The 26,468-nt window shown below is 43.2% G+C and overlaps 1 protein-coding gene across 4 annotated transcripts in view; it reads left to right on the forward strand.

The window, feature by feature from the left end:
* MTR (5-methyltetrahydrofolate-homocysteine methyltransferase) overlaps positions 1-26,468 on the forward strand; it is an 83,650-nt gene that overhangs the window by 42,840 nt on the left and 14,342 nt on the right. For all 4 annotated transcript variants that reach the window (XR_012490813.2, XM_074316754.2, XM_074316752.2 and 1 more), the window contains exons 19-25: positions 5,468-5,557; positions 6,609-6,761; positions 8,562-8,669; positions 9,644-9,744; positions 17,468-17,535; positions 18,133-18,253; positions 25,399-25,480. Coding sequence is in view for 3 of the 4 variants with exons in the window: in XM_074316754.2 (XP_074172855.2) it covers positions 5,468-5,557; positions 6,609-6,761; positions 8,562-8,669; positions 9,644-9,744; positions 17,468-17,535; positions 18,133-18,253; positions 25,399-25,480 (723 nt within the window). In the remaining variant the exon portion in view is untranslated. The remainder of the gene's footprint in view (positions 1-5,467; positions 5,558-6,608; positions 6,762-8,561; positions 8,670-9,643; positions 9,745-17,467; positions 17,536-18,132; positions 18,254-25,398; positions 25,481-26,468) is intronic.

A 26,468-nucleotide genomic window follows, 5' to 3' on the forward strand; every position in this document is an offset into this window, starting at 1 on the left:
TTAGGATTAATTGTGTCCTTGATTTCCCAGCCTGATGGGTGGCCAGGTTTAGATTTCTGAAACTGCAAAGCTAATTGGAGTTCAGCCTCTGCTTGAGTACATGCCCCTCCTCTCAGCTCCCTGACAACATCTCACATTTCTCACATGGATCCAGGACAGAATGTCTCAGGTCTGTCATTGCAGGTATAATCAAATTCTGCTTCTCAGCTCATTACAGAAGAAACAGTCCCCAGGTTTCTTTTCTCATTTCCATGACTGTTTCTGCTCATGTAGACAAAGTGCTTAGCCCTTTAATATTCTCTGAACATCAAGACATGGGTTTGAAACACGATTCAGTTTTGTCGTAGCCCATCTTCCACTTGGTGGGAGACCCTCCATTAATAATTGAGTAAGACAGGGTTCTGCTGTAGGCCAGCAGAGCATCCCAGCTTCCATATTCATGAATTTATACTAGAGCATGCTTAATTAACCCATGAGATGATGTACTATTTCACCTTTTCCTCCATCGTCCCCATGGGACAGTGCTCCCACTTAGGAAAGATGGGGCTCCTTATTTATAAGACTATTCTCATTTAAGATTTTGTTGGCTTTGTATTTTATGTCACTGACTCTTTTCTGTCTGTGTTCACTTTTAGCATTTGTTTACAAGTTTTTGTTTCTGTATATGGTGCTGAGCTGCCAAGAGCTTTTGCTCCTGGGACACAGCATAATCGAGGGAAATCTTAATAGCGATTACAAGAGCTTAACACTCCATTGTATAAGAAATTGCTTCCCTCTTAATGGAACCACAAGGACTGATTGCAAGCCATTGGCCCCTCTGTCAAGAAGGCTAACTGTCTACATTCAAGGTGACTTCTGTTACTATTAATGGAATTAATAACAGAGCAGATACACTTTAATAACTCCCAGGATACCCCGAGTGCAAATGGAACTTGAAAAGCGGGAATATTATGAGGCAAATAGGGGCTGGGGAATTTTGTTTTTTCTTTTGAGAGAATGATTGTCTCCTTTTGTTATTAAATGTTGAGGCCTGCACCCAACTTTCGTCTGATCCATTATTGAAAAGGGTGGAAAGAGGCCTGTCTTCCGTCTTCCTAAACAGTCTAATCCCATTTTGGGGGAATAAGGAGTTTATTGAAAAATAATTCCCCTAATTTGGTACAGACTGACCAGTGGTGATAAATTATCTGGCTGTTTAAGGTCTGACGGTGCCAGCTAATTCACAGGGAGCTTCTTCAGGAAGCAGTATCTTGATAGAGATCAAGACCCCTTTGGGCAGGACTGGCAGGATCTCTGCTCTGAATAGGACAGCTCTTGAATAATGTGGGGTTGAGAGAATATTCTTGATACTTTTCTGGCAAAAATGTCATCTGTTCCTTGACCTGGCCTTGGGCCTTCTCATTGCCACTGGAAGTCTCGTCCTCTGGCTTTCTCTCGAGCAGTTCATTCCCTTGATGTCAGAAACAAAGCACAGGTCATCGTGAGGACCCCGAGAAGCAGGAGCTCTCAGACACACACAGGGAGTAGCCAGGTGGCCACGGTAACTGATGGGTCGGTTTGCCTGCTAGCTTTCTGTCTGATGAGCTGCCAGTGTGTCTGGTCTGACTGCGAAACTGTAGCGGCTCATATGCAGGTCCTGGAGACGGTCCTGTTGAATGACTAGTGGGGAAGCAAGGTGGGCTCCGCATGCCACCCTGTGCTTGTGAAAGAGCTGCTTTGGGTGGTGCCATTTCACCATGAGCGTGGATTTCCTGAAGCACGTTCATCCGCTGAGCGTGTTCATTCACTGCCGCCCCCGCGCGTCAGCAGGGCCCTCAGCGGCCCTCACTGTGTCACTTGCCACTGTTCTTATTCACATTGACCTTCCCTACCCCCTATGTGCCGCACACTGTATTTTTCTGTGAAAACACACCAAGTCCTTTTTGCAAGGGTGTTGGGAACACTCTGCCCTGTTTTTACACATCAGACTCCATCCCACAGGCAGGAACTGCCTGATTGTGTGGCTCATGGAACAAATGGTGTTTATATGTATCCAGTGATGTGACTGTGTGCCTTAGAAGGCCTTTCTTCTCTCTCCCTCTCGCTCTCTCCCTCTCCCTCTCTCTCTCTCTCTCTCTCTCTCTCTCTCTCTCTCTCTCTCTCTCTCTCTCTTTCCAGTGCCACACAGCTCTAGTTTTGTGTTTTTTCCCTTCAGTAGAGGTCAGAGTATATAACATGAATTTTGTAATTTTTTTGGTGATTTTTTCAGTTTTTTTAAATTGAGGTATAATTGACATATTAATTTCAGGTGTACAACGTGTTTTGATATTTGTGTATATTGTGAAATGTGATCACAATACGTCTAGTTAATATCCATCACCAAACATAGTTACACATATGTTTTTCTTATGAGATCTTTTAAGATTTATTCTCTTAGCAACTTTCAAATATGTAATACATATTTCAAATATGCAATAGTTGCCATGTTGTACATTGCATCCCCAAAACTTATTTCTTTTATAACTGGAAGTTTGTACCTTTTGAGGCCCCCCCCCCCATTTCACCCACGTCCCACCCCTACCTCTGGCAGCCAGCAATCTGTTCTCTGTATCTATGAATTCATTTTTTTTTTTAAAGATTCCACATATAAGTGAGATCATACAGTAATTATCTTTTTCTGTCTGACTTATTTCACTTAGTATAATGCCCTTGCGGTCCATGCATGTTATTGCAAATGGCAGAATTTCTTTCTTTATGGCTGAGTAATATTTCATTGTGTACATGTATAACATCTTTATCCATTCATCCATCGATGGACTCTTCCATGTCGTAACTATTGTGAATAATGTTGCAGGAAATTCATTTTTTTTTAAGATTTTTTTTTTTTTTTTAGTTGGGGAAGGAGAACAGCACTTTATTGGGGAACAGTGAGTACTTCCAGGCCTTTTTTTTTTTTCCAAGTCAAGTTGTTGTCCTTTTAATCTTAGTTGTGGAGGGTGCCGTTCAGCTTCAAGTTGTCCTTTCAGTCTTAGTTGTGGAGGGCGCAGCTCAGCTCCAGGTCCAATTGCCTTTGCTAGTTGCAGGGGACACAGCCCACCATCCCTTGTGGGAGTCGAACCGTCAACCTTGTGGTTGAGAGGACGTGCTCCAACCAACGGAGCCATCCAGGAGCTCAGCGGCAGTGCAGCTCAAGGTGCTGTATTCAATCTTAGTTGCAGGGGGTGCAGCCCACCATCCCTTGCGGGAGTTGAACCAGCAACCTTGTGGTTGAGAGGATGCGCTCCAACCAACTAAGCCATCTAGGAGCTCAGTGGCAGCCCAGCTCAAGGTGCCATGTTCAATCTTAGTTGCAGAGGGCCGAGCCCACCATCCCTTGCGGGATTTGAGGAGTTGAACTGGCAGCCTTGTGGTTGAGAGCCCAGTGGCCCATGTGGGAATCGAACCGGCAGCCTTCGGAGTTAGGAACACGGAGCTCCAACCGCCTGAGCCACCGGGTCGGCCCCAGGAAATTCGTTTTAATGACCATCCTTTTTAGGTTTTTTTGGTATGTAAGAGAGGAAGCCCTGTGTTACTATTTCAGGTAGCACTTCAGCCTCAGTGTCTTTATGTTAGCCCTTTTTTCCCTTCCTGTTACCACCAGTGTATTCCAGGCCTTTATCGTGGGCTATTAAAACATTCTCCTTCTCGTGGGATTCTCTTAAAAATACTACTTTGGATGTAATTCTGCCGCTTCAGAACTTTGAATTGTGTTGTCCCCCATCCCTGACCCCACAATTGCCTGGAAGGTTAGATCCAAACTCGTAGCCTGGATTTCTGGCACTCTGTGACTTGGCTTCTATTGTCTTGCACAAACACTGGTCCAGAAAAGTCCGGTTTTGTTCAGCATTAAATTATTTAGCTAGTACTGACTGAACTCTGATTTTGGGCTGTGTTCTTTACTGAACTTAGAAGACCTCACCAGTTTCTGAGACATGCAGAAATGTATGAAGGCCGTTGTCATGCAGTGTGGTAAGTGCTGTGACAGGGGGTAGAGGCACCTGAAAGCTGAACAGGAATTAGCCAGACTGAGGCTTAGTGCTGCAGGGCGACCTGCTGGTCCCTGGCAGGGGACTCACATGTGCATCTAGCGGAGGCCTGGAATTGTGCTACCGTGTTTCCCCGAAAATAAGACCTCGCTGGACCATCAGCTCTAATGTGTCTTTTGGAGCTAAAATTAATATAAGACCCGGTCTTATTTTACTATAATATAAGACTGGGTATAATATAGTATAATATAGTATAATATAATGTAATATAATATATTGGGTCATACATTAATTTTTGCTCTAAAGACGCATGAGAGCTGATGGTCCGACTAGGTGTTATTTTCAGGGAAACGGTAGGCGCTGAATAAATATGTGTCAGGTGAATGACTGTGAAGGTGCAGAGGTGAAGAGATGATGGAGAGTGTAAGGAACTAGAATGTTCAGGGTAGCTGAGCTTGCAGGAACAGCAGAAGAGGAAGCTAGAGGAGAAAGCCAGCCGGCGTCAGTGTGTGGCACAGAGAGGAGTCGCAGTATACCGTGAGAGCAGTAGGGAACTTACATGTCACACGGGGTGGTTTCCCCAGATTTACATGTTGGAAGGTCCTTCTGGCTAATGTGCAGAAGATGCGTGGAGACCAGGGTGATGATGGCTTGCAGAGACCAGTTAGTTGCTTGGACTATGAAAGTAAAAGCGGGGAAAGAGAAATAATAGAGGAGGTGTAGTCATTTGGACTAGGTCATTGAATGTGAGGAGTGAATATACATTCAAGAATGATACTTAGATTTCTGGTTTGGGCAACTGGTCCCGCCAGTGAGATGGAGAAAACAGATGTGGTAGTACTGTAGTTCACCGTGTGCTGCGTGATCATTGCATTTTTGTCCCTTTGCTGAATCTGTCAGCTTCTACGAAGGCTCTCTTCACCCCGGTCTGTGACGATCACTCCTTCCTCAAAATTCTGGGTCTAGTCTGTATCATCTACTCCTTCAGCCCTTGGCACATGCTTTTTCTTGGAGCTGATCTTTCCACCTCCCTTATGATGTGACAGAGTCCTGGGCAGCCTGGGCCGTGTCCTGCATCTCCTAGTGCCCAGCACCAGGATGATGGCTTCCTTCGCTTCCTTACAGCCCCTCTACACATACCTGTGGGTAGTGATGGTCCTTGCTGAGAGCTCTAAAAGCTCATCACGTGTGGGGTAGAGCTCTGACTATCCTGTAAACCTTTTATCCTAAGTTATCTTTTAGGAAAGAAGGAAAGAAATCACGGAGCCTCACTCTGTCTCTCTCCTAAAAGTTGAAATCCTAAAAGATTTCTCCTTCCCTCAAACATTTATTGAGATACTAATTCATGTCGGAGGCTCTACCAGGGGCTGGAAATATAAAAGAAGGATCAGGCATCATTTCTGCTGCCAGGCAGTTCAGTGAGGACCTGTTGGCTCCATGTCTGTGTCCTAATTTCAATTCAGACTCATGGCAAAGGAGGGAAAAAGGTCGTGCAGACCGATGAGTGGAGGAACGGCCCTATTGAGGAACGCCTGGAGTATGCCCTCGTGAAGGTGAGCGTGGGGGATTGCGTGCGTGGGGACTCCAGGGTGGAGGCCTGTCCCCCCGGGTGTGATGGGCTGCAGGGGTGGTGCTGACAGCATCTGGCGAAGGAGATTCCCTAGACTCCCCCCCACCCCAATTTGGCAGTGTCCAGAGACAATTTTTGTTGTCACAACTGGGGGTGGGAGGTGTTCCTGGATCCAGTGGCTAGGGAGGCTGCTAAACATCCAACAGGGCATAGGACAGGCCTGCATGACAAAGAATTATTCAGCCCAAATGTCAGCAGCGCTGTGCTCGAGAAGCACTGCCCTAGATCAGGTTGCTGCCATGTGATCACAAGCAAGTCCTGGCTCTTCTGCTCATGACTGGAATTTTAGGCAAGATAAATAATCTCTTGGCTTCGGTTTCCTCATTTGTGAGTCTGGAGAATTTCAGTTCTTTTTTTTTGGCTCTGGAATTTAACTTTTAACTTCTTGAGATTCACGTATTTCAAGTTGTGGAATTAGTCAGCGACATTCAGGGATCCTTCAACTGGGACCACTGGAGGTTGGGGCTTGACCACCGAAGGCTGGATACATCAGTGGAGGCTCCATGGATTTGAACTTCACCTAAGGGCCCCGCCCATTGTCTTTCCTCCCCAGCCCCTAGCACTGCAGTGAGAAGACATACTGATTTCACAGGAGATACTTATTAATGTGTAATCTGTTAAACCACTAGAATAAAAAGTGTATTTTATTATGAATTTGAACTTCACTTATTAGTACTCTGTCTCTCACTTATAGCTCACTTTGCTGAGTACTTTACACTTTACGTAGGTGTCTCATTTAACCCTCAACATAACCATATGAGGCGGGTACTATGTAAATTGTAATCTAGGAAATTGAGGCTTAATGAATTTCCTGCATTGGTGATAGGAGGTAGGATTTGAACCCAAGCAGTCAGATTCCCAAACCTGCACTCTTAAGCATTTCTGTGGTTCGTTCTTTGTTTGGATTTAAGCCAATGTTTTATGTGATTTTGTTTTCCTAATTTTTTTTTTTTTTTTTTTTTTTTTTTTTGTAGGGCATTGAAAAACATATTATTGAGGATACTGAGGAAGCCAGGTTAAACCAGGAAAAATATCCCCGACCTCTGAATATAATTGAAGGGCCTCTGATGAATGGCATGAAAGTTGTTGGTGACCTTTTTGGAGCTGGAAAAATGTTTCTACCTCAGGTTGGCAAAAGATGGGGGGAAATTTTCACAACTGAAAGAAAAAGTCTGTAGCTTTCAATAAATAGTAAGTTTGGATATATTTCCAGGTTTTAATTTTGATAAGAGCTCAGGGCCATTGAGATCTGGTCATTCTTTCTCTACAAGTATTTAGGAATAATGTCTAGAAAAATCCATCTTTAGGGTGATGTGGAAGTTAGAGGTGATCTGGAAATTCTTAGCTTCTAATCTTCATGTTCTGATCTTCTGTACCACCTCTTACCCCAGTACCTATCCACCTGTCTGCAAATTATATAAAAGAAAACCCAAGGTTAATTTAAAATTAATAGTAACATTTGATTTGACTAACCAGTATCCATCTTTAGGAATGCATAGTTTGGAAAAATCATTACCATTTTAAATAGTGATAGACATTAAATGATATGTTTCGAGTAAGACCAGAACTCTCATTTTGATTTACAGAAGCTTCTCTCCACATCAGTCTCCAATACTTGGTGAGCCATCTGGGTTTGGGGCTGTGAGGCCTACAAAACACTACACAGCCCTGTTCTTATTTTCGTTTTAATTCCTTATCCTGTATTGTTAATTGCCCACTTCCCTTCATAGCATTCATCCTTATTTTAACAGCTTTATTGCTTTATAGTTAACGTACATTAAGCTGCACGTAGTTCAAGGACACAGTTTGAAGAGTGTAACGTGTGTGCACCTTCACCATCTCACACTCACTCGGGACCAGGAAGAGGTCCTTGTTCTGTCTTCCTATCCCCCTCCAGTCTGAGGCGCTTCCTCAGTCTTTGTTCTCCATGATGTTGACTTCTTTCTAATTTTCACTTCTGAGGTAACTTTGGACTTACAGACAAGTTGCAAATGTCAATTATAAAGTGTCTCTCTGTCCCTCACTCAGCTTTTTTCCCTAATGGGAACATTTTTACTTGACCGTAGTACAATTATCAGAACCAGGAAATTAACATTGGTGTAGTACTATTAAACAAAGACCTTATTCAGATTTCACAGTTTTTCCATTACCATTATCTTTTTGTTCCAAGATCCCACATTGTTTTTATCCTGTGTTGTCTAACATTTCCTCTTAGAACCTTGACTTTTGAAGAGTTCAATATAGCTATTTTGTAGACTGCCCTTCAATTTGAGTTTGTCCTGATGTTTTCTCATTTTTGGCAAGAATAACACAGAGTGACGCCGTGTCCTGCTCAGTGGAGCATGTCGGAGGCCCATGGTGTCGCTGAGTTTCATTACTGGTGATATTAACCTGGATCATTTGGTCAATGGCATCTGCTAGGTTTCTCCACTGTAAATTTACTTGTAGGGAGAAACTTTGGCACAGTGCACATGACCTATTTCCCATCATCCTTCCACCCATGAATTTTAGCTACGTTGATGGATTTTGTAAAAGACCCTGTTTTTTGCTGAAGCATAAGCTTTAATTATAAGTAAATTATAATGCTTGGATTTGAGAAGAGAAGGCTGAAAAGAGGCTCATGGTGGAGAAGCTTGGACCTTGGAGAAACGAAGGAGGGCCTTCTAGACGGAAAAGATAATGTGCAGAAGTGCAGAGGACAGGAATTGCAGCATTTGATTTCTAGTCTTGTTTTCCTTCTATACCTCATTCTTTGGCCCTCCCCATAAGGAACTCACTCCTTACTCTTCCCATTGTCAAAAGTGGGCTCAGTGTGGCTGACTTGAGGTCAAAGCATGCATTTGTAATTCATGCTAAATTTTCACAAGTGGCCATTAGCAAACATTTAGGTGGTTTGGTAAAGATGTCTGACTCTGTGTTTTTCCCAGGTTATAAAGTCAGCTCGGGTGATGAAGAAGGCTGTTGGCCACCTAATTCCCTTTATGGAAAAAGAAAGAGAAGAAACTAAACTGCTTACTGGCATCGTGGAAGAAGAGGTAAGTCATTTGTCCAGGCCTCTGGTCGCTGTGAGGAACTGGCCTTGAAAACACTTATTTGGGTAGGGTAGGGACCATGGTGTTTGTCATCGAAGATAAAATAGAGAAATGATCTGACTATATTACCAGGTATCGCAATACCCTAGGATTTGCCTCTGAATGTGGATTTATGAAATTTTTAATATGAACGTAATTTTTCAAACAAAGCCCATGATTTCAAGACAAAACCAGTTTGTTCATTCATTCGTTCGTCTTTGACCATTTACAGAGTTTCTATGTGCCAATTACACTGTAGCTGCAAAGATCTGTCCCTACCCTTGAGGTAATTGAATAATGTTTGGTTTTGGAAAACCTCTTAAGTGAATGTACTCTGTACACTGGTAATGTCCTTGGCATGACGTCTGGACTCAATTTAATTCCTGTTGGCTACACCACACAGCGAGCACTAAGCTTTGACCATGTTTAGTGCTCTGTGAAGCTCAGCCAACTAGGATTCTGAATTCTTAAATTGATCAGAGTTTGAGAACGGCTCAGACATAATATTTATAAATATCCCGCTGGCTTTGCATGCCTTATTTTATTTTTTTTGCTGATAATGCATGGAACAACAGTGTTTATGAAACAAGAATATAATCAAATGCCCTCTGTCCCTCAGACAGTTTTTGGGTTAAGGAGATGGCCTCCAGCTATGGGGCTGTTTGGCATTTGAACCGAAGCTGGTCTTTGAGGTGATGGAACCCATGATCTCGGTTGGAGCTCCCTCAGCTAACGAACCCGGCGGGCCATCTGTGAGCTGCGCGGGCTCATAGCTTCCTACTTGCCAAGCACATGATTTGGGCTCTGGGTCTGCTTTGAGGTTGTCTTCGTGGTATTACATCACTTTCTGTGCCAACACTGGTCTGGCTCTAGAGCACTAGTGATCTGCTCTGAAATGACCACAGCGATGCTTAGCGGCTTGGCTTCTCTCCCCGCAGGACCCTTACCAGGGCACCATTGTGCTGGCCACCGTGAAAGGGGACGTGCATGACATCGGCAAGAACATCGTCGGTGTAGTCCTCGGCTGCAATAATTACAGGTAAGCCGGCCGCTTTCTTCTTAAAAATAAAAGCAGTAACAGGATGATTCATTATCGGTGGGAGCGGTAAGGGATGGCAGGAGATGGTAGAGGCCATTTTTAATTTCTTTTTCCTTATGGTGTTTTTGAGTTTTCTGCGTTAAACACACCTTTTCAAGTGATTTAAGTTAGTAATTGTTTAATCTGTTGTATGTTCAATAAGGACAAAAAAAATAGTAAAAACGATTGAAGCAGGCTCGAAACAACCAAGAGGCTTCCTGAGCCTTGACCTTGGACCAGAGGCTCTAATAAGCAGAACACTGGGCTCCGACTCATGGCCAGTGGCGTGGAGCATATTCCCTTTTTCCTCTCAATAAACTGCCTGCCGTATTTTATTTTTTATTTATTTATTTTTTAATAATTAGTTGGACACTTTCAGATTTTTTTTTTTTTTTTTAAAGATTTTATTGGGGAAGGAGAACAGGACTTTATTGGGGAACAGTGTGTACTTCCAGGACTTTTTTTTTCCAAGTCAAGTTGTTGTCTTTTCAATCTTAGTTCAGCTTCAAGTTGTTGTCCTTTCAGTCTTAGTTGTGGAGGGCACAGCTCAGCTCCAGGTCCAGTTGCTGTTGCTAGTTGCAGGGGGCACAGCCCACCATCCCTTGTGGGAATCGAACCAGCAACCTTGTGGTTGAGAGGACGCGCTCCAACCAACTGAGCCATCTGGGAGCTCAGCGGCAGCTCAGCTCAAGGTGCCGTGTTCAATCTTAGTTGCAGGGGGCGGAGCCCACCATCCCTTGCGGGACTCGAGGAATTGAACTAGCAACCTTGTGGTTGAGAGCCCACTGGCCCACGTGGGAATCGAATCGGCAGCCTTCAGAGTTAGGAGTGTGGAGCTCTAACCACCTGAGCCACCAGGCCGGCCCAAAACTACCGTATTTTAGAGCCAAGGTCTAGACGTTGGCTAAATGGAGTTTTATAAGAAGGCTTTGGCTGTACAATTTTCTCTTTCCTTTGCTTAGAGCAGGACCATATAAGCCTCTTGGTGATGAAGCTACATTTTGGAATGTTGTATACAAGTAAAATCCCTTTCTGACATATCTCATTGTAGTGAATAAATATTCAGCACAAAGTTATTTCCTTGTGAGAGCTGATGACCTTTAGTAAATGTATGTTTTGCTCCAATTTCAGCATATTTTTTATAATCAAATCCTAATGTAACTGATGCCTTCTCTGATCCATGTCCAACCAGCAGTCCCTTTGAGTCATGGACTCTCCCCCGTGTGCTGTTCTCTCTGTGGAGAAGAGAGACAGACGTGCTGCAGGGACAGCTGTGCCCCTCAGAGCTCCTTTCTGCTGTCGGGTAACAATTACCCTTTAAGCCTCCTCTCTACTCTCAACATGTTTATCCATCTCTGCGTTCAAGCTGATTAAAGGCAGCTAAGAACCACTCAGGAAGGCTGGAGAGAGGGCAGCCGGGTCCAGATGGCACCTTTTTCCCTCTGTCTTCACAAGTTTGCCCACCTACTCGCTGTCAAAAGACTTAGCATTCTTTCCTGGTCCTGGAAATGGGGTATGTTGTTCTCAGAATGCATTATTTCTTAAAAAGACATTGAGGTGGTTGTAATGAGAGTTTAACTGTGGAATAAGTATTTGGATAAGGTGTTTGCTTCCTAAAATCTACAAGACATTTGTGTCACCTTTTCAAACCCGATGCTGTTGGTTTCCAGTTGCATTCTTCATCACTATTAGTTAAAATTCAGTTCAGCTAGTAAATGTTTATAGATCATCTGCTACGTACCGTGCATTATACTAGAGACACCAGAATGATTTCGTTGACTTTTCTCTGTTCAAGGAGTTTACTATTTATCAGGCTGATTAGTCAGGTACATACTCAACTATGATAGAGCTGTTGAAATGATAACTTGTGAGTTAACTTCCTAAAGCATTCTTGAGATACCATGGTGACGTGTTTATCATTTCTTATTTAAAAAAATGGCTAAGTAGCTGAGAGAATCAGACTAGGATTGTCTTTAAGAGGCCAGGGAGAGCTGTGGCGTTTCTCCAGGGAGCTACTGGAGCTGGGTGTCAGCAGATGTGGGAGCCTGCTGCTTAAACCAGGCCTTTCCTCCAGCACACCCAGCTCCTTCGTCGGTCTTGTGCGTTGAAGGGCTGCTTATCTTTGCTAGCAAGTCTACCTGGAGAGACATCTTCTGATGAAACTTTAATTATTCCTTTTACAAAAACACAAGGGTGTGTGCAAACTTTTCTATGGTCACACACCCCTTTGGGTCTTGTGTCTGTTGGCATTTTGTGGTGTCAGTTAGCAGACATGTGCCCGGAGACGCACCTTATATAGGAGATGTGTGTCAGCTGAGTGTCCGTGTTCTAGGCTGGGGCTTGGGGGTGTCACCCAGCTGGAGTCTACCCTGCCATCCAGCACCAGGTCCGAGAGCACCTTTTGCGTTCCTGGTCCTTTGTCACTGAGGCAGTAAATCTCATGAAGTGATACGAATCTGTTTTCTTTGAGGAGGAAAAAAGGTAAAGAGGACTGAAAATAATAGTGCTGTCTAGACAGAAAACATATTTTTTATGAGGATGATGCAATAGATTCTTTGATGCTGTTAACCTCTAAAATAAAAGGCCTCGCAAAGGAGAGGCAGTAAGCATTTATGGAGATCAAAAAGAATGGCTATTCGGGAATCACTAACTCAGGCACAAGCCCAAATGATACTCTGATTAGGAGACAGAGGCAAGGGGTATTGATGAAGAGGGGAAAGGGGACAACGACATCAACAGAAGAAAGGCATTTCTATTGCTGCACATAACAGTGATGCTAATTCTAAACAGTGTTTGGAAGTTTTAGTTCAGTAGTAATCAGTTTAGTAGTCATAACATTTGCTTTCTTGCAAACAGTTCTTTGGGACACAGTGTTGCCCTAGGCCTGGTCCAAAGGTTCTTTGCCCTGTTTCAACCTTCCAGAGGTTTGAGGCATAAGACATGCAAGGCTATTTCTTTGGGATGGCAGCTCCGAATCCATTTTAAAGTGGCTCCATGTACATTATTGTTTATAATGAGATATAATTTGCAAATTGGAGAATTTAAATAGATCTAAGGATGTATCCACCACGAGTCTGCTAATACTAACATTTGTTTACCAGTTCACAATTTATATAGTGCTTTTATATACCAGGTTTCCCCCAAAATAAGACCTGGCTGGACAATCAGTTTTAATGCGTCTTTTGGAGCAAAAATTAATATACGACCCAGTCACATAACATAACATAACATAACATAACACAATATAATAAATACCGGGTCGTATATTAATTTTTGCTCCAAAAGACGCATTAAAGCTGATTGTCTAGCTGGGTCTTATTTTCAGGGGAACACAGTAACTGATTTTTTTTGTTTTATTTTGTCTTTTCCTTTCTTTTCTTTCACCCTTCGTTTCTTTTTATGGTTTTGATCCTGTTCTGCCTGCCTCAATTATTGTATTTTCTCATTTTACAGATGAGAAAACCGAGACTTAGAGAAGTTAAGTGATTTCTTCATGGTCACACAGTTATGAGGTGGCATGACATTCAGGGCTTCTGATTGCAAAGTCGAGACTGTGCTATGTCAGCTTCCCTTTCAATATTTATTGCAGTTATAACGTTAAACAACTTTAACGGTAATACCTAATATTGATATTCTAGTTATATGGCTCTTAAATAATTTCAAATATTTAAAAATATTTTTGATCAGATATTTGATTACATGAAAGTAGATTTTAGATATATTCTTTAATAATAATTGTATAAAGATAAACTTGGACTTTTGCCATTTAACTGGTCACGCATATTTTTTAATTGTGTTGCAGTGTTAGCTGAGTGAGGAAAATGACTCAGTCAAAGGCGCACTGGTCTAACCTGTGCTACTCACATCACGTGCTCACTTGATAGTTACTCAGAGGCTTTCAGCTTGTGTATGTGTACGGATATATGTACACACACATATATTATGTATTTTATGTATATAGTTTTCCAGTGTTATTGAGATGCAGTTGACATATAACAGTGCGTAAGTTTAAGGTGTACAAGGTGTTGATTTGACACACTTCTGTGTATCAAATTAGCTGTGGTGTTAGCTGACACCTCCACCCATCACATAGTTACCATTTCTTTTTGTGGTGAGAACATTTAAGATCTGTCTCTCCTAACACTTTCAAGCACATAATACAGTATTGTTAACTCTATTCTCAATGCTGTGTGTTACATCTTCAGACCTTACTCATCTTCTAACTGCAAGTTTTGACCCCTTGACCAACGACAACTTATTTCCCCCACTCCCAGCCCCTGGTAACCACCATTTTTTCCTGAAGAGTAAAAGGGGCTTCATTACAATATTTCCTGAATCGTATGTATTTTTAAATAGTATTGGATGCCATTGCTAAAGCAGTTGGTGCAGCTTACATTGTTATCTGAATTAGCAGCCCAAATTAAATGCTTGTGTTCATAGCTGTGTTTTAAGCAGTTTAGAAAGATGATTATAAAATCAACACATTTCTCATAACACGCATTTTTATTCTCTTGAATCTCTCATGTGGCAAAATATAAGAATGTGGAAGGAAAGACCTGGGGACGTGGGGTATAGCTCCAAGCAAAGGAAGGGGACTAAGGGAAAGCCGAGGGAGATGGAGCCGTGTGTGGGGGAGGCAGGAAGTGGTAGTGGAGGTGAGAGAAAGTGGCAGCAGGGATGGTGGGTGGAGAGGTGGCAGCACAGAAGGCAGGGCTGGGCGTGGCCCGCCAGCCGTCAGAACCTTCCCTTCCGCCAGACTTCCCAGGGCCAGCTGGGTAAGTGCTGGTCTCTGTCTAGACTGCCCTCCTTTCCCGTCATCTAGCTCATACCTACTTACTTTTTCAAAATCCGGCTCTGGTATCACCCTCCTAGGACGCTTCTAATTGTCATCCAGTTTAGATGGCCTCCCACAACACACTAAATGCGTCCATCGTAGCACTTGTCACACTGCTTTCTGGTTCAGAACTTGCCAACAGTTTCTCCACTCAGATGTGCTGAGACAGATCCCCTTCTTCCTCGAGGGTGGGGCCGGGGCAGCGTCAGCCCTACATTGGCTGTCCCTGGCGGTGAGAGCCTCCTTCCAGTAGCCCAGTGCCGTAAATACCTTTTCTGTGCACGGAAGCAGTGATGCACTTGACTGTTCCCGACAAGGCTTCTAAGCAGGCCCGTGAGTTGGAAATCAGTGTTCAGACCTCTTCTCCTCCACTGACCAGTGGCTCTCTCGCTTTGGTTGACTGCTCCCTATGCGAACTCTACGCAGAAGCGCTCCAAGCTCAGCCCTGGCGCCGCTCCTCTGTCTGTCCTCACGGCCCAGGCTCGTGCTTCTCACACTGCAATGTGCCTGCTGATCACCTGGGGATCTAGTCAGAAGGCAGATCTGATTCAATAGTTCTGCACCTGACGTTCTGCGTTTCTCATGAGCCCCCAGGTAATGTCGCTGCTGCTGGTGCAGGTTGCTCAGCTAGGGTCACAAGCCCTTGGACAGGCTTCTATCATCTCATCCAGTCTCATGACCGGAACACTATGTAATAGGCTGACAAGTCCCAAGTTTTATCTCCAGCATGGATGTCCCACCTGAATTGCAGACTTGGATATCCAGCTGACTGCCTGAGAGCTCCATTTGGATAGCGACAGAAATCTCAAACGTAGTATTTGAAAATTGAACTAATTGCCACCAATAAGATGCCCTCTCCGACCTCACTGCCGACAGTTTTTTCCTCCCGATTTCTGCCCAGCCACAAGCTCTCCTGACTCTTCCTCAAAGAAAGCCGGCATACTTAAGATGCTCCTGACAGATATGCTGCTCAGAATGAGAAAAAGAAATGGGAGCTGAAGCATTCTTGCCATCAGACTGACAATTTTAATTTAATTTTAAGACTATGTAATGTTGAAAACAGTCAGCTTTGAAATGTATGCCTTTGTGTCTCAATTTAAAAGCAATATGGTATTTTGCTTAGTTTTATATGTAGCAGTCTATACTTTGTCATAGTTTAACAAAAGATCTAGATACCAGACATTTTTCAATATGCTAAAAAATAAAAAGTGGTACCGTCTCACTTGTGTCATAACCTGCAGTGTCACATAAAAGCCTGTAGTATTTTGTGCTCACACAGCTGACTATGGTTATCGTTAATTTGAAATTGCTTTTTTACTGAGAATTCCATATGTCTAGTTTATTTAAAATTTTTAAGTAACGTGGGAACAATTTAAAAAATCCAACAGTTTAAAAGGGGGGTATAGTGCAAAGCCCCTGGTGTTCAGCACCCACTGTTATCAGCTGGTATTATGTCAGGAAGGAGTTCTTAGGCATTGATTTTATTATTTAAAATTATTTTGCCTATTTAATTTTAAGAATTGATGATATTATGAAATAAGTGAAAATGCGTGCTGTAGTTTTTAAAACATCTTTTAAACAAATACTCATGAGAAAAAAATGTAAAAATGACTCATTCTGGGTACTCTATATCTAGAATTTTCTAGAGCAGGAATTCCTTTTTTCTCTGAGTTCCAGAAAGTGGTCTCCTCTGTGAATTCCTTGGGTATTATTCTACCCTCTCACAGAGCACACTCGGCTTTCTCTGCCGAGGGCCTGCCCTCCCTCTCACGTGTGCCCCCCCACAATCAGCTGTTCCTCTGGATCTCAGCCTGTCTCTCTCAGTGCACTGCCCCCTCATTCAACCTCCCTCACCCTTGACTTAAGTAACCAGATTTCCTTATCGTCATCGTCTCATGTGCAGGAGCTGACTTCTTGATTGCATGGGGCATATATGGTTCAATAAATATTTATGGAGTGAACTTCCCCAGCATTTTTATTGGCCCAAATGGCTAAGAGAATGGGTTTTGATGTCAGATCCTTGTTCAAATCCCAACTCTGCTACTAAGTTGGGGTACTGGACAAGTTGCTTCACTTCTCTGGGCCCAAGCTTTCCTCGGCCTTCTTCATTAAAATGGAGCCCATAGCAGTGCCTCATCACTGAGTTGCCGTGAAGGTGAAATGAGATTGCTTATGCAAAAAGCTTAGCGTAGTGGAAATAAGCCAAGTTCCCGTTGACAGATGAAGGAACGTATAAAGTGTAGTGTGTCCATTATGCTGAGTGAAGTAAGCCAGACACAAAGGACAAATAATGCATGGTCCTACTTATATAAATATCTAGAATAGGCAAATTCACAGAGGCAGAAGGTAGAATAGAGGTTACCAGGGGCTGAGGGAAAGAGAGAAGGGGGAGTTGTTGCTGAATGATTATAGAGTTTGTTTGGGGTGATGGCAGAGTTTTGAAAATAAACAGTGGTGCTGATGGGTGTACAACAGTGAGACTGACTGTAATTAGTGCCACTGAATTGTGCATTTAAAGATAGTTAAAAGGGCAAGTTATATGTTACCATAGCTTTAAAAAGTAAGTGTAATACACCAGAAACTACTGAATTGTGTCCTTTAAATGCTGTGTGAATTATATATCAATAAAGCTGCTTTAAAAAGCTTCACATGGTACCTGGCTTACAGTGAGCACTCAGGGAATGGTGGTTGTAGTTGTGGTTATTGGTATTTAGTGAGTCTTTCGGTGTGATTTCTGTTTACATGAGAGCAGTTTCTGATGGCTAAATAGAAATGTTCATTTCAGCTTTGTCTCCAGTGAGAAATTCAGCTTTCTCATTAATTCTCTCACATCTCATGTCTATACTCCAGGGTTATTGACTTAGGAGTCATGACTCCCTGCGATAAGATCCTGAAAGCTGCTCTTGACCACAAAGCAGGTACGTGCAGCTGTACTGGCCCCCTCTTCCCCACACCCCAGCATCTATCCATCAAGGACTAGTATGCTCCACCCGGTGGGGCTGGTGGGACAGTCAGGCAGTCAGGTGCCAGTTCCTACCTGGGCACTGCTTTCAGTACCACTTATAATGGGGCTTGAAGATGGGAACAGGGTATGGTGAAACTCCTTCATAGCTTTGAGGTGGGGAACGGGGCCAGACTTATAAGAATACGGTGTTGCATTCGGTTTTTTCTGTGTGTAGTTGTTTTTGTGTTTCTTCAGGCACTGACATGTTCAAGTCTGGGAAATCATGAACTAATAATACATTGTATTTGCATGGCTTCCCACAACTTTGGCAAGTACATTATTGCAACTTTAAGTCACAAATGATATTTATTACCAAAAGCAAACAATAAATTGAATCACCCCTCCCCCTAGTCAGAAAAGGTGTTTTAGAAATTGGAAATTCATATTGGGTTTTGGGGTCTTTATTACAAAGTTTTTAAAGTGAATTTTCAATTTTTATACTTTTCCTCCTTGTCTCACATCCTTCTTCTTATGTCCATTTTTTTTTCTTTTTTTTTTTTTTAAATAATAGATATAATTGGCCTGTCAGGACTCATCACTCCTTCCCTGGATGAAATGATATTTGTTGCCAAGGAAATGGAGAGATTAGCGATAAAGATCCCGTTGTTGATTGGAGGGGCAACCACTTCGCGGTAAGTCATGCTCATGAGTCTTGTGCTTCCCCCACGTTCTCTGAAATGCCAGTGTCTGAAGACAGTGATGACACCTGGGCTTTTTCCCTTATGCTTATTAGCACATTGGCTCCTATATAAACACTTGAACTTGGCTGCTCTTCACTTGGCCAAGAGCCAGAATCCCTTGGAGCCTACGACTGTCGGACCCTTTGGGATCCCCACCCTGTGCCTTTCTTAGGATTCCTTTGGCTTGTAATAGTCCTTTTCTTAGTCCCCTCACCACCCATTCAGTTCCTGAGATTAATAATAAACACTCCTCTGGAAATCAAACTAAGTGGAGAAGCTGTGGTTTTGGGCATAAAGACGTGGCTTGAACCTTGGCCCCCACTCTGTCCTGAAGCAGGGGTCCGATTGAATAATTACAGGTTCCTCTGAGGAAACTCTGACCTTGTTGTAGTGGAGACAGAAAGCTGCCCCAGCGAGAATGTATCAAAGCATCACTTTGGGAGGTTGTTTTTGAAAAGAGGAACCTTTGGGTTAAACAGCTTAAAGAGGAGGAAATTTACAGTTGATCACATGATCATTATTCATTTTGTCCAGTTTTTCCTGGGATCATGATCATGATGATATTTGGTGAGAAATATGTGTATTAGACTTTTTGTGACACATTCCTCTGGCACGGTGGATGAAAAAGGGGTGCTGTAATAAATCATAAATCCCTAATTGGGCAGGCCATGGATAGTCATGCCTCAGGCCTATAACTTCTGTAGTGAAAGGTTCTAAGCCACCCTGCCCATTGTTCTCGTGCATTTAGGTTAACACACCTTTGAAATGGCAGAAGTGACACCCCTTGAATGCGTAACCACTCTCAAAAGAGCACATAGTCTTAACTACCCTGTAATCCAATCTCTGCCTTGCTTTCTCCCACCTCCATCTGATCTTCCTTAGTTCCCTCCTTAATTCCAAATGCATAAAAGAAACTGCAAAACTGTCATTCTCCAGGGCATTTGACATCTTGCTTCTTGGCAATTGTCATCAGTGTGGGCTCTTATAAACATTCCCTACAGGTTTGAACATTCTTATGTCGACAGCACATACATTCACTTTGTCAGGGAACGGTGCCCAGGTGGAGCTTGGAACTGGATGATCCCACAAAGCATTCGGTTTATGTTTCTGATGCAGACATACACTAGAGGTCTGCTCAGAGCTATTCCAGAGTTCCTTTCACACTCGAAATAACTATGTTAAGCCACTTGCATTAGTTAGGGTTCTCCAGAGAAGCTAGTATAGTCAACATATGCAGAAACTAGTCAATATATGCATCTATATTCTCTCCCCCCTCTAGGGAGTGTTGATGTGTCTATCAGTCTTGAATCCAAAGGCTTCTGGAGGCAGAAGTCCGTCTTCCTTGGGGACCTCAGTCTTTTCTCGTACAGCCTGTAACTGATCGAGTGAGGCCTACCCACGTGGCAAGGGAAATCGCTTCACTCAGTCTGTTGGTACAGTGTTAGTCCCATCCAAAATACACCTTCACTGAGTCATCTAGATGCTGTTGGACCAAGCACTGGGTCCTGTGACCTAGCCCGATTGACACATAAAATTAACCATCGTCCCATGTATAATCTACCGGGATCATTTTCACGAGTAGTTACAGTGTTACATGTCATTTATCCACTAATTGCTTTGCGTGCTTGAGGAATCAGTAGTGTGGGTATTGTTGCTCACATTAGAAAACACGGTTTGTTTTTCCACGAAGGACTTACCCACTAGGACATGTGGCAGATCCATCTCCAGGGATGTGACCAAGCATTGATAACTGGGGTGCCAGTGAGCATGGCCTTGGGTAACTGATAATTGTGGTGTGAATATTCAATTGGTCATTAGCTCAGTAAAGAGAATGGTAAGAGAATCTATACCTGTTGTCAGACATGAATTACCTCTTAAAATCATGGTAAAATAGAATAAATAAATATTTAAATGAGCAGATGTAATGAAACGCGTTATGAGTTATGTAAATGTGATGCTGGTTTCAAAATAAGATCCATTTTACATGGTAGGACACTACACTCAGAAGTTCAAGATCAGGAAACCACATTGCTACTTGTGCAAGTTGAAACATTTCCAAATAGTCCATTCAATTTTACCAAGTGAGAGCCACTAAGATTAATGAGGTTTTTAAAAAAACATTCAGAAGCAACATGACTAACTGCCCAAGATATATCACTGGTAAAATTAGCCATAAATGACTCTTAACAGTTACAACCTGGTATATCAGGTTGGAATTAATTGGATCAGAAATCACTCACTGTCCCTTCATGCCTTTGCAAATGTCTCTCTCTGTCGTCTGGGGAACCGTGACTGTGTTCCTACCCAGAGGCAGACAGCTGGGTCCCTGGACGCCCCAGGTTTTTTCCAGCTCTCCCATGCTTTGTTTCTCCATGCGCTCTGCCCCTTCTGGGTCTCTTCTCTCATACCTGTTGTAGTTTCGGGAAAATTATTTGGAAAAAAAAAAGCCAGCAGCAGTGCTTCCAAGTAACCACTTCCTTCTCCATCATGGTGCTCGAGCAGCCTGGAAGAACTTCAGTGTAAATTCCTCATTCCAACTCCCTTAGAAACAGTGACAGAGGGTGTCTCAGACCTGGAGTCGTGATTCACCCAGCCCTCTTAACGAGCTCCGTCACTGAGGTATAACAGTCACTCAGAAAAGCTCACCAATCGTAGACGCACTACTTGATGAAGTTTTACCAGAATGACCCCTGGAACCACCCGCAGATCAAGATACAGTATTAACAGCACTTGGAACTTCACTGGGCTCCTTTCCAACGACAAGCAATAACCACTGTTCTGTCTTCTGTCACCATAGGCCAGTGTTACCTACATTTCAGCTTTCTACCAATGGAATCCTGTTGCAGACTTTCTTCTGTGTCCGCTTATTTTGCTCAACGTTATTTCTGAGGTCCAAACACGTTGTTACAATAGTTGTTTTTTCGCTTCCCATTGTGGTACAGTATTCCATTGTGTAATGTGCTATGGCTTATTTATTGTCCATGCTGCTGTTGGTAGACATTTGGGTTTTTCCAGTTTGGGGCTGTTACACCAATGCTGCTATGTGTGTATTTCTGTCCTGAAGCTAACGTGCTGGATCATAAAATACGCATATGATTTTCTGCATTTCGATATTGCCAGGTCATTTTCCCTCCCACCAGCAGTTACGAGAGTTCCAGTTCATTCCACATCATTTTCCATTTTATCTATTGTGTGTATGTAATAATATTTTGATACGGTTTTCATTTGTATTTGTCTGCTGACCGATGGTGTCGAATACCTTTTCATATGTCTAGTGACCATTTGGTTTTTAAGTCTTTTGTTTTAATTGGGTATTCTGCCTTTTTTCTTACTGATTTGTGTGCATTCTTTATTTATATTGGATACAACAAGCTCTTTAACAGAAATATATTTTGCAGATAGATTTCCACCATAGCTTGCACTTTGGAGTGGGGTTTTTGAATCACAAAAGTTCTTAATTTTTGTGACGTCTGATTTATCCATCTCCATTATGGTTGGTGCTTTTTGCATCTGTGTAAGAAAGCCGTCTACTCCTAGGGGAGTCAGCTCTGCTAGAAAGTATTCAGGAGTTTGAATGCCTCAGAAGCCCTCTGAGAGCCTTCTTATTACCTTCTGCAGGCCTGCTGACCGCTCAGCAGTGCTCCAGACCTTTCCTTCACTGACTGTGTTTAAGCAAATGGCAGCTCAGGACTTCTGGGGTGTCATGAGAGCAGACCTCTGAGGGGCGGTAACATCATGGCTTTTCCCAGCCTCAGTGGCCTGCAGCCCCATGAGAGAATTGGAACTGTCTTCCCAAGACTGTTGACATGAGGCTGAAGGCTGACTAACAGATGCGTCCTTGGAGAGGTCCACAGGGTTGTGTAGACTTGGGGTCACTGAGGGGTGGACATATGGCTGGAGTGTCCCTTTATAACCTGTAACTACGAGAAAATGGACTGTTCTCCAGTGTGTCATACAGATGTTTTGGTATCACAAACCAGAATTGACTTTCATGGGAATCTGGTCCTGTCAGCTACAGAACTTCTCAAGGGCACAAGTCTAGCAGTTCGTTAGCTTTCAGCTTTGAACTGGTTTAAAGCCAATAGCTGTAAAATGTCTTTTTCAGTTATTTTTTGTGAATAATGAAGAATTCAAGAGGAAGTCACATTGTTCAAAGCTAGAGGTAGTTTTATTTTTAATTGTTAGGAAGTTAGGTGCTAATGCACATAACTGATATTATTTTCCTCTTTGAAAATAAGAAAAGAAGCTTAGAGTTTAGGTCTGTGTATAGGATTTCATGGAATACATTTTATATGATGATTTTACTCCTGATTGCTTCTTAATTTCCCCATCTTTGTTTTCCCTTTCTCTTACCAAATTTTTCTCATCAAATTTTCAGTTTTGGTCATGCCGCATTTATGCAGAACTCTTTAAATTAATTCTGGGATAGGATATCATCTGAAATAACAAGTTTGGAGTACTTGTTGTTTTTCAGAGTTTTTAAGAAGCTCTTCTGTGGTTAACATTTTCATGCCCATTTGGCAAGTGTAGGCAATGACTACCTAAACCCTTAGTGTTGATGCTTGACTTAACAGAGATTCATTTGCAGTTCAGCCTCAGCTCTAGCCCTGCGCTAGAGGTATATAGGAAGGGGAGGAGTCCGATGTTCTGCATTTTTTCAGACTTCCAGCTGGACAAGACTGCAGAAATGGGGAGCTTAGAAGAAAGTGGAATCAATGTTTTATTATTTTATAAGGAAACCAGAAACACTCTCAGTGGCTGAGCAAGCTCAAATTTCGTGCCTGTGCTCATCTAGCTTTGCCAATTTTTGCATTGGAAAGCAGTACGTTACTTTTTATTTATTTATTTATTTAAATAGTGGAACCCATCAGTTTCTTCTCGGTCCCTTGTCCAGAAATTCGTCAAAGAAAATGGCCAGGAACCTTGGATGCTTAATAAATATGACTTATGTTTATTTTAAATTTTAAAATATACTGGTTTTCTTTAAGAGAAAATGCCATCTAAGTACATCAGGCTTAAAATAGTGCTTCCTGGAAACACTTCGTGCAGAAGATACATTGAAATATATTTGTGTGTTCAAAGAGCTGACGATCTGAAGGAGAGGAGCAAGCAGAGTCTGACTTGTGTTCTGTTTTGAACCTGGAAGCAGCGTCTTCTTTTCCCACTGTTTGCAAATCTTCCCCCTCAGAACACACAGGATAGCTTCCAGCCTTGGTCCCTGAGCACCCAGTGGGCACAGAACAGGCCCTGAGGGGGCAGTGAGTGTGCTCAGGCGCTCCCAGGCCGCGGGCTGCCTGCTGCTCTGCACCCCAGCCGCCCTGTCCAGATGTCACCGGTGCTGTCTGGCTTAGGCCTGAGCCTGCATCTCCTAGCGCCGTTCTTGTGGATTATGGCTTTAGCTACTTCCTGTTCATGTACAGAGGTCCGCTCAGAAAGGCGTCAGAAAGTGTCTTGTCTGTCTCCGTAGGAAGGAATGTGGAGAGCCCTCCCTTGAGAAGCCTATGAAACACACACGTGTATTGCACCTTTAATATTCTCTTGGTGTGTAACAATTACCTCAGTATCCACACTTACTAGAACATGTCAAATGAATCAGAGGACTATGAAGTCGGATTTCGTCTCTCCCTTCCCGCCTTCAGTCCCACCTCTCACCTCCACATACCCAATGCTGACACTTTGATGTGTAGCTCTGTGTTTTTTCTAATATACAGAAACTTATATATAAAATTGTTTGGGGCAAGTTGTGGGTGGTAGTATTTGTTTTTAAAAAATATAGAATTGTGGGGCGGCAGGGTGGCTCCGTTCGTTAGAGCACGAGCTCTCAGCAAGGTCGCCGGTTCATTCAATTCCCACATGGGATGGTTGGCTGCACCCCCTGCAACTAAAGATTGAGAACGGCGACTAGACTTGGAGCTGAGCTGCGCCGTCCACAACTAGATTGAAGGACAATGACTTGGAGCTGATGGGCCCTGGAGAAACACACTGTTCCCCAATATTCCCCAATAAAATTTTAAAAAAATATACAGAATTGTATTAAACATACTGTTCTACTACTTTTTTTTTCCTCACATAATAGCATATTCTGGACATCTTTCCAAATGAAAATACATTTTAGTTCGGGAAGGAATATGAAAGTGTCTGACTTGGGGCAGAGTGCAGCTTACTGCTTTAGGGGAGAAGGAAGGAGGAGAGAAGGCAGAAAGCACTGTACACCGCAGGGCTGCTGTGGCTGCCCCCTTACGTGGAACTGTCCACACGTCCCTCCCGTCTCTAGAGCCCTGGTTTACCTGCGCGGAAGCAGGGCAACGCAGTTTCAGTTTTCACTTTATGTGTTATGTTCTGTAATGAAATAGCAGCTATGGAGCCTCTGCTGTTGCTATAAACATTCAGTCATCAGGGCAATTGCTTTGCACTTCAGTTAATTGGGTAATTTTAAGGATTAAAGGGTCTTTCCTCCTCAGTACTGACAGTTTCATGTTTGGCAATAGGGATTTGGGGCTGCGCCAATGTTAGTCTAGAATGTTTTTGTTGCTTGTTCCTTTCTGTGTTTTGTGTTGCCTTCACTTAGGGCCGAGGTTCCTTGCTACAAGTTCAAGGTGGGGTTGAGCTGGGGAATGGTGGTGTGTCCCAGGGACAGGGCATGGCAGCAGAGACTGATGTCCGTGTCCCCTTCCTATTGTCTGGTCCCCCAGGGGCCCCGGCTGGTATCCCAGCTTGTTGGGAGGAAGAAACAACTTCACCTTTATGCCGGCAAAATGCAGTTGCTGGGCTGTTTGGCTGCCTTCGTTCAGACAGGCTGCTAATGAGCGCAGGGTCGCAGGCTCCTCCCCTTGTGGCAGAGGGCTGAGGACAAAGTGTCTTGTTTGTCACAGACTTCTTTGTAGCCTGGGCCAGCAAATCCATGTCTTTTCCCCATCTTGGGATGGGGAGAAAGTTATTCTTGCTTTACCATGGAAATCTGAAGTTCAGTATGTGGTAGTACCCTGAAATCTTTCTCTGGAAAGCACAGTAGAAACACATTATCTCTAATGGTTCTGAACGAGTTGTGTAGGAGCTGTCAGCACTGATGGATGTGTTTTCTTCTGACCTCTTTTCAGAACCCACACAGCAGTTAAAATAGCTCCAAGGTACAGTGCGCCTGTTGTCCACGTCCTGGACGCATCCAAGAGTGTGGTGGTGGTAAGTGTGGGGCCTCACCTTATTTCAGTATGTTGTACAGAGAGAACAGAGATCATTGAGTCAAGGGGATTACCAAACATCTCCTCATTTTTGTCCAGTTCTACTCAAAAATGTGAAAGAACAGCCCATGGCTTGTGACGGTGTCACTGCCGTTGTGTGTGTTTCTGGAAGGGGGGCGGTGGGTGCCAGGGGCTTTCAAAGCCCACTTACTTCCTGAACGAGCAGCGAGAGTGCTGGTCTGACAGGAGCCACTGGACCAACACACCTGTGACCTTGTCACCAACCCAGAGAGAGAGATCTCAGCCATTTAGAAATACTTACAAACATGAACATACACTTTCTTAACTCCATGCCAGAGCTAAAGGAATGTAGAATTTTTTAAATGACCTGTTTGTAGATGGAAAAACGTTTAACTTGGAATAGGCCAGCTGACTTGACTCAGAGACAGAAAAGCATTCACTTGGTATTCATAACCCAGAATAATAGATTCTTTTTCTTGGTGAACGCAATCCACAACTCACCTCAGTGTGTTTTTCCTGCTTTTCTCTTTCCTCTTGCTCCGAGTTCTCATTGAAAAAGCGCAATTCAGAAACCACTAGTCTAGTCCAAGTGTCACGTTATGCAGATGAGAAAAGTTAGTGAGGGGACTGGTGCTTTGTGAGACCACAGCCTGAACTAGGGGCATCACATTTCCTGCGCCATTTTCCAAAGGAATTCTTTCAGATCTGTGTATTTATTTGCGTGAAAGTTATACAATAATTGCTAAGATTATTAAAAACTTATGGTGTGCCAGGCCCTGTGCTAAGTGCTTTATATGAGTTCTTGATTTAATCCTGATGAGGTAGATACCTTTATTACTCCCGTTTCACAGATTAGGAAACGGGAACGAAGCGGTTAGTAACTCTTGAGGCCATACGTCCATCAGCAGGTCCGAGATCTACTACAGGTGGTCTTATTTTATGCTACATTAAACTTCGTCCTATTAAAT

Source organism: Rhinolophus sinicus, chromosome 6 (assembly GCF_057876585.1).
Source record: "Rhinolophus sinicus isolate RSI-liver-muscle chromosome 6, RSI-T2T, whole genome shotgun sequence".
NCBI lineage: Eukaryota > Metazoa > Chordata > Mammalia > Chiroptera > Rhinolophidae > Rhinolophus > Rhinolophus sinicus.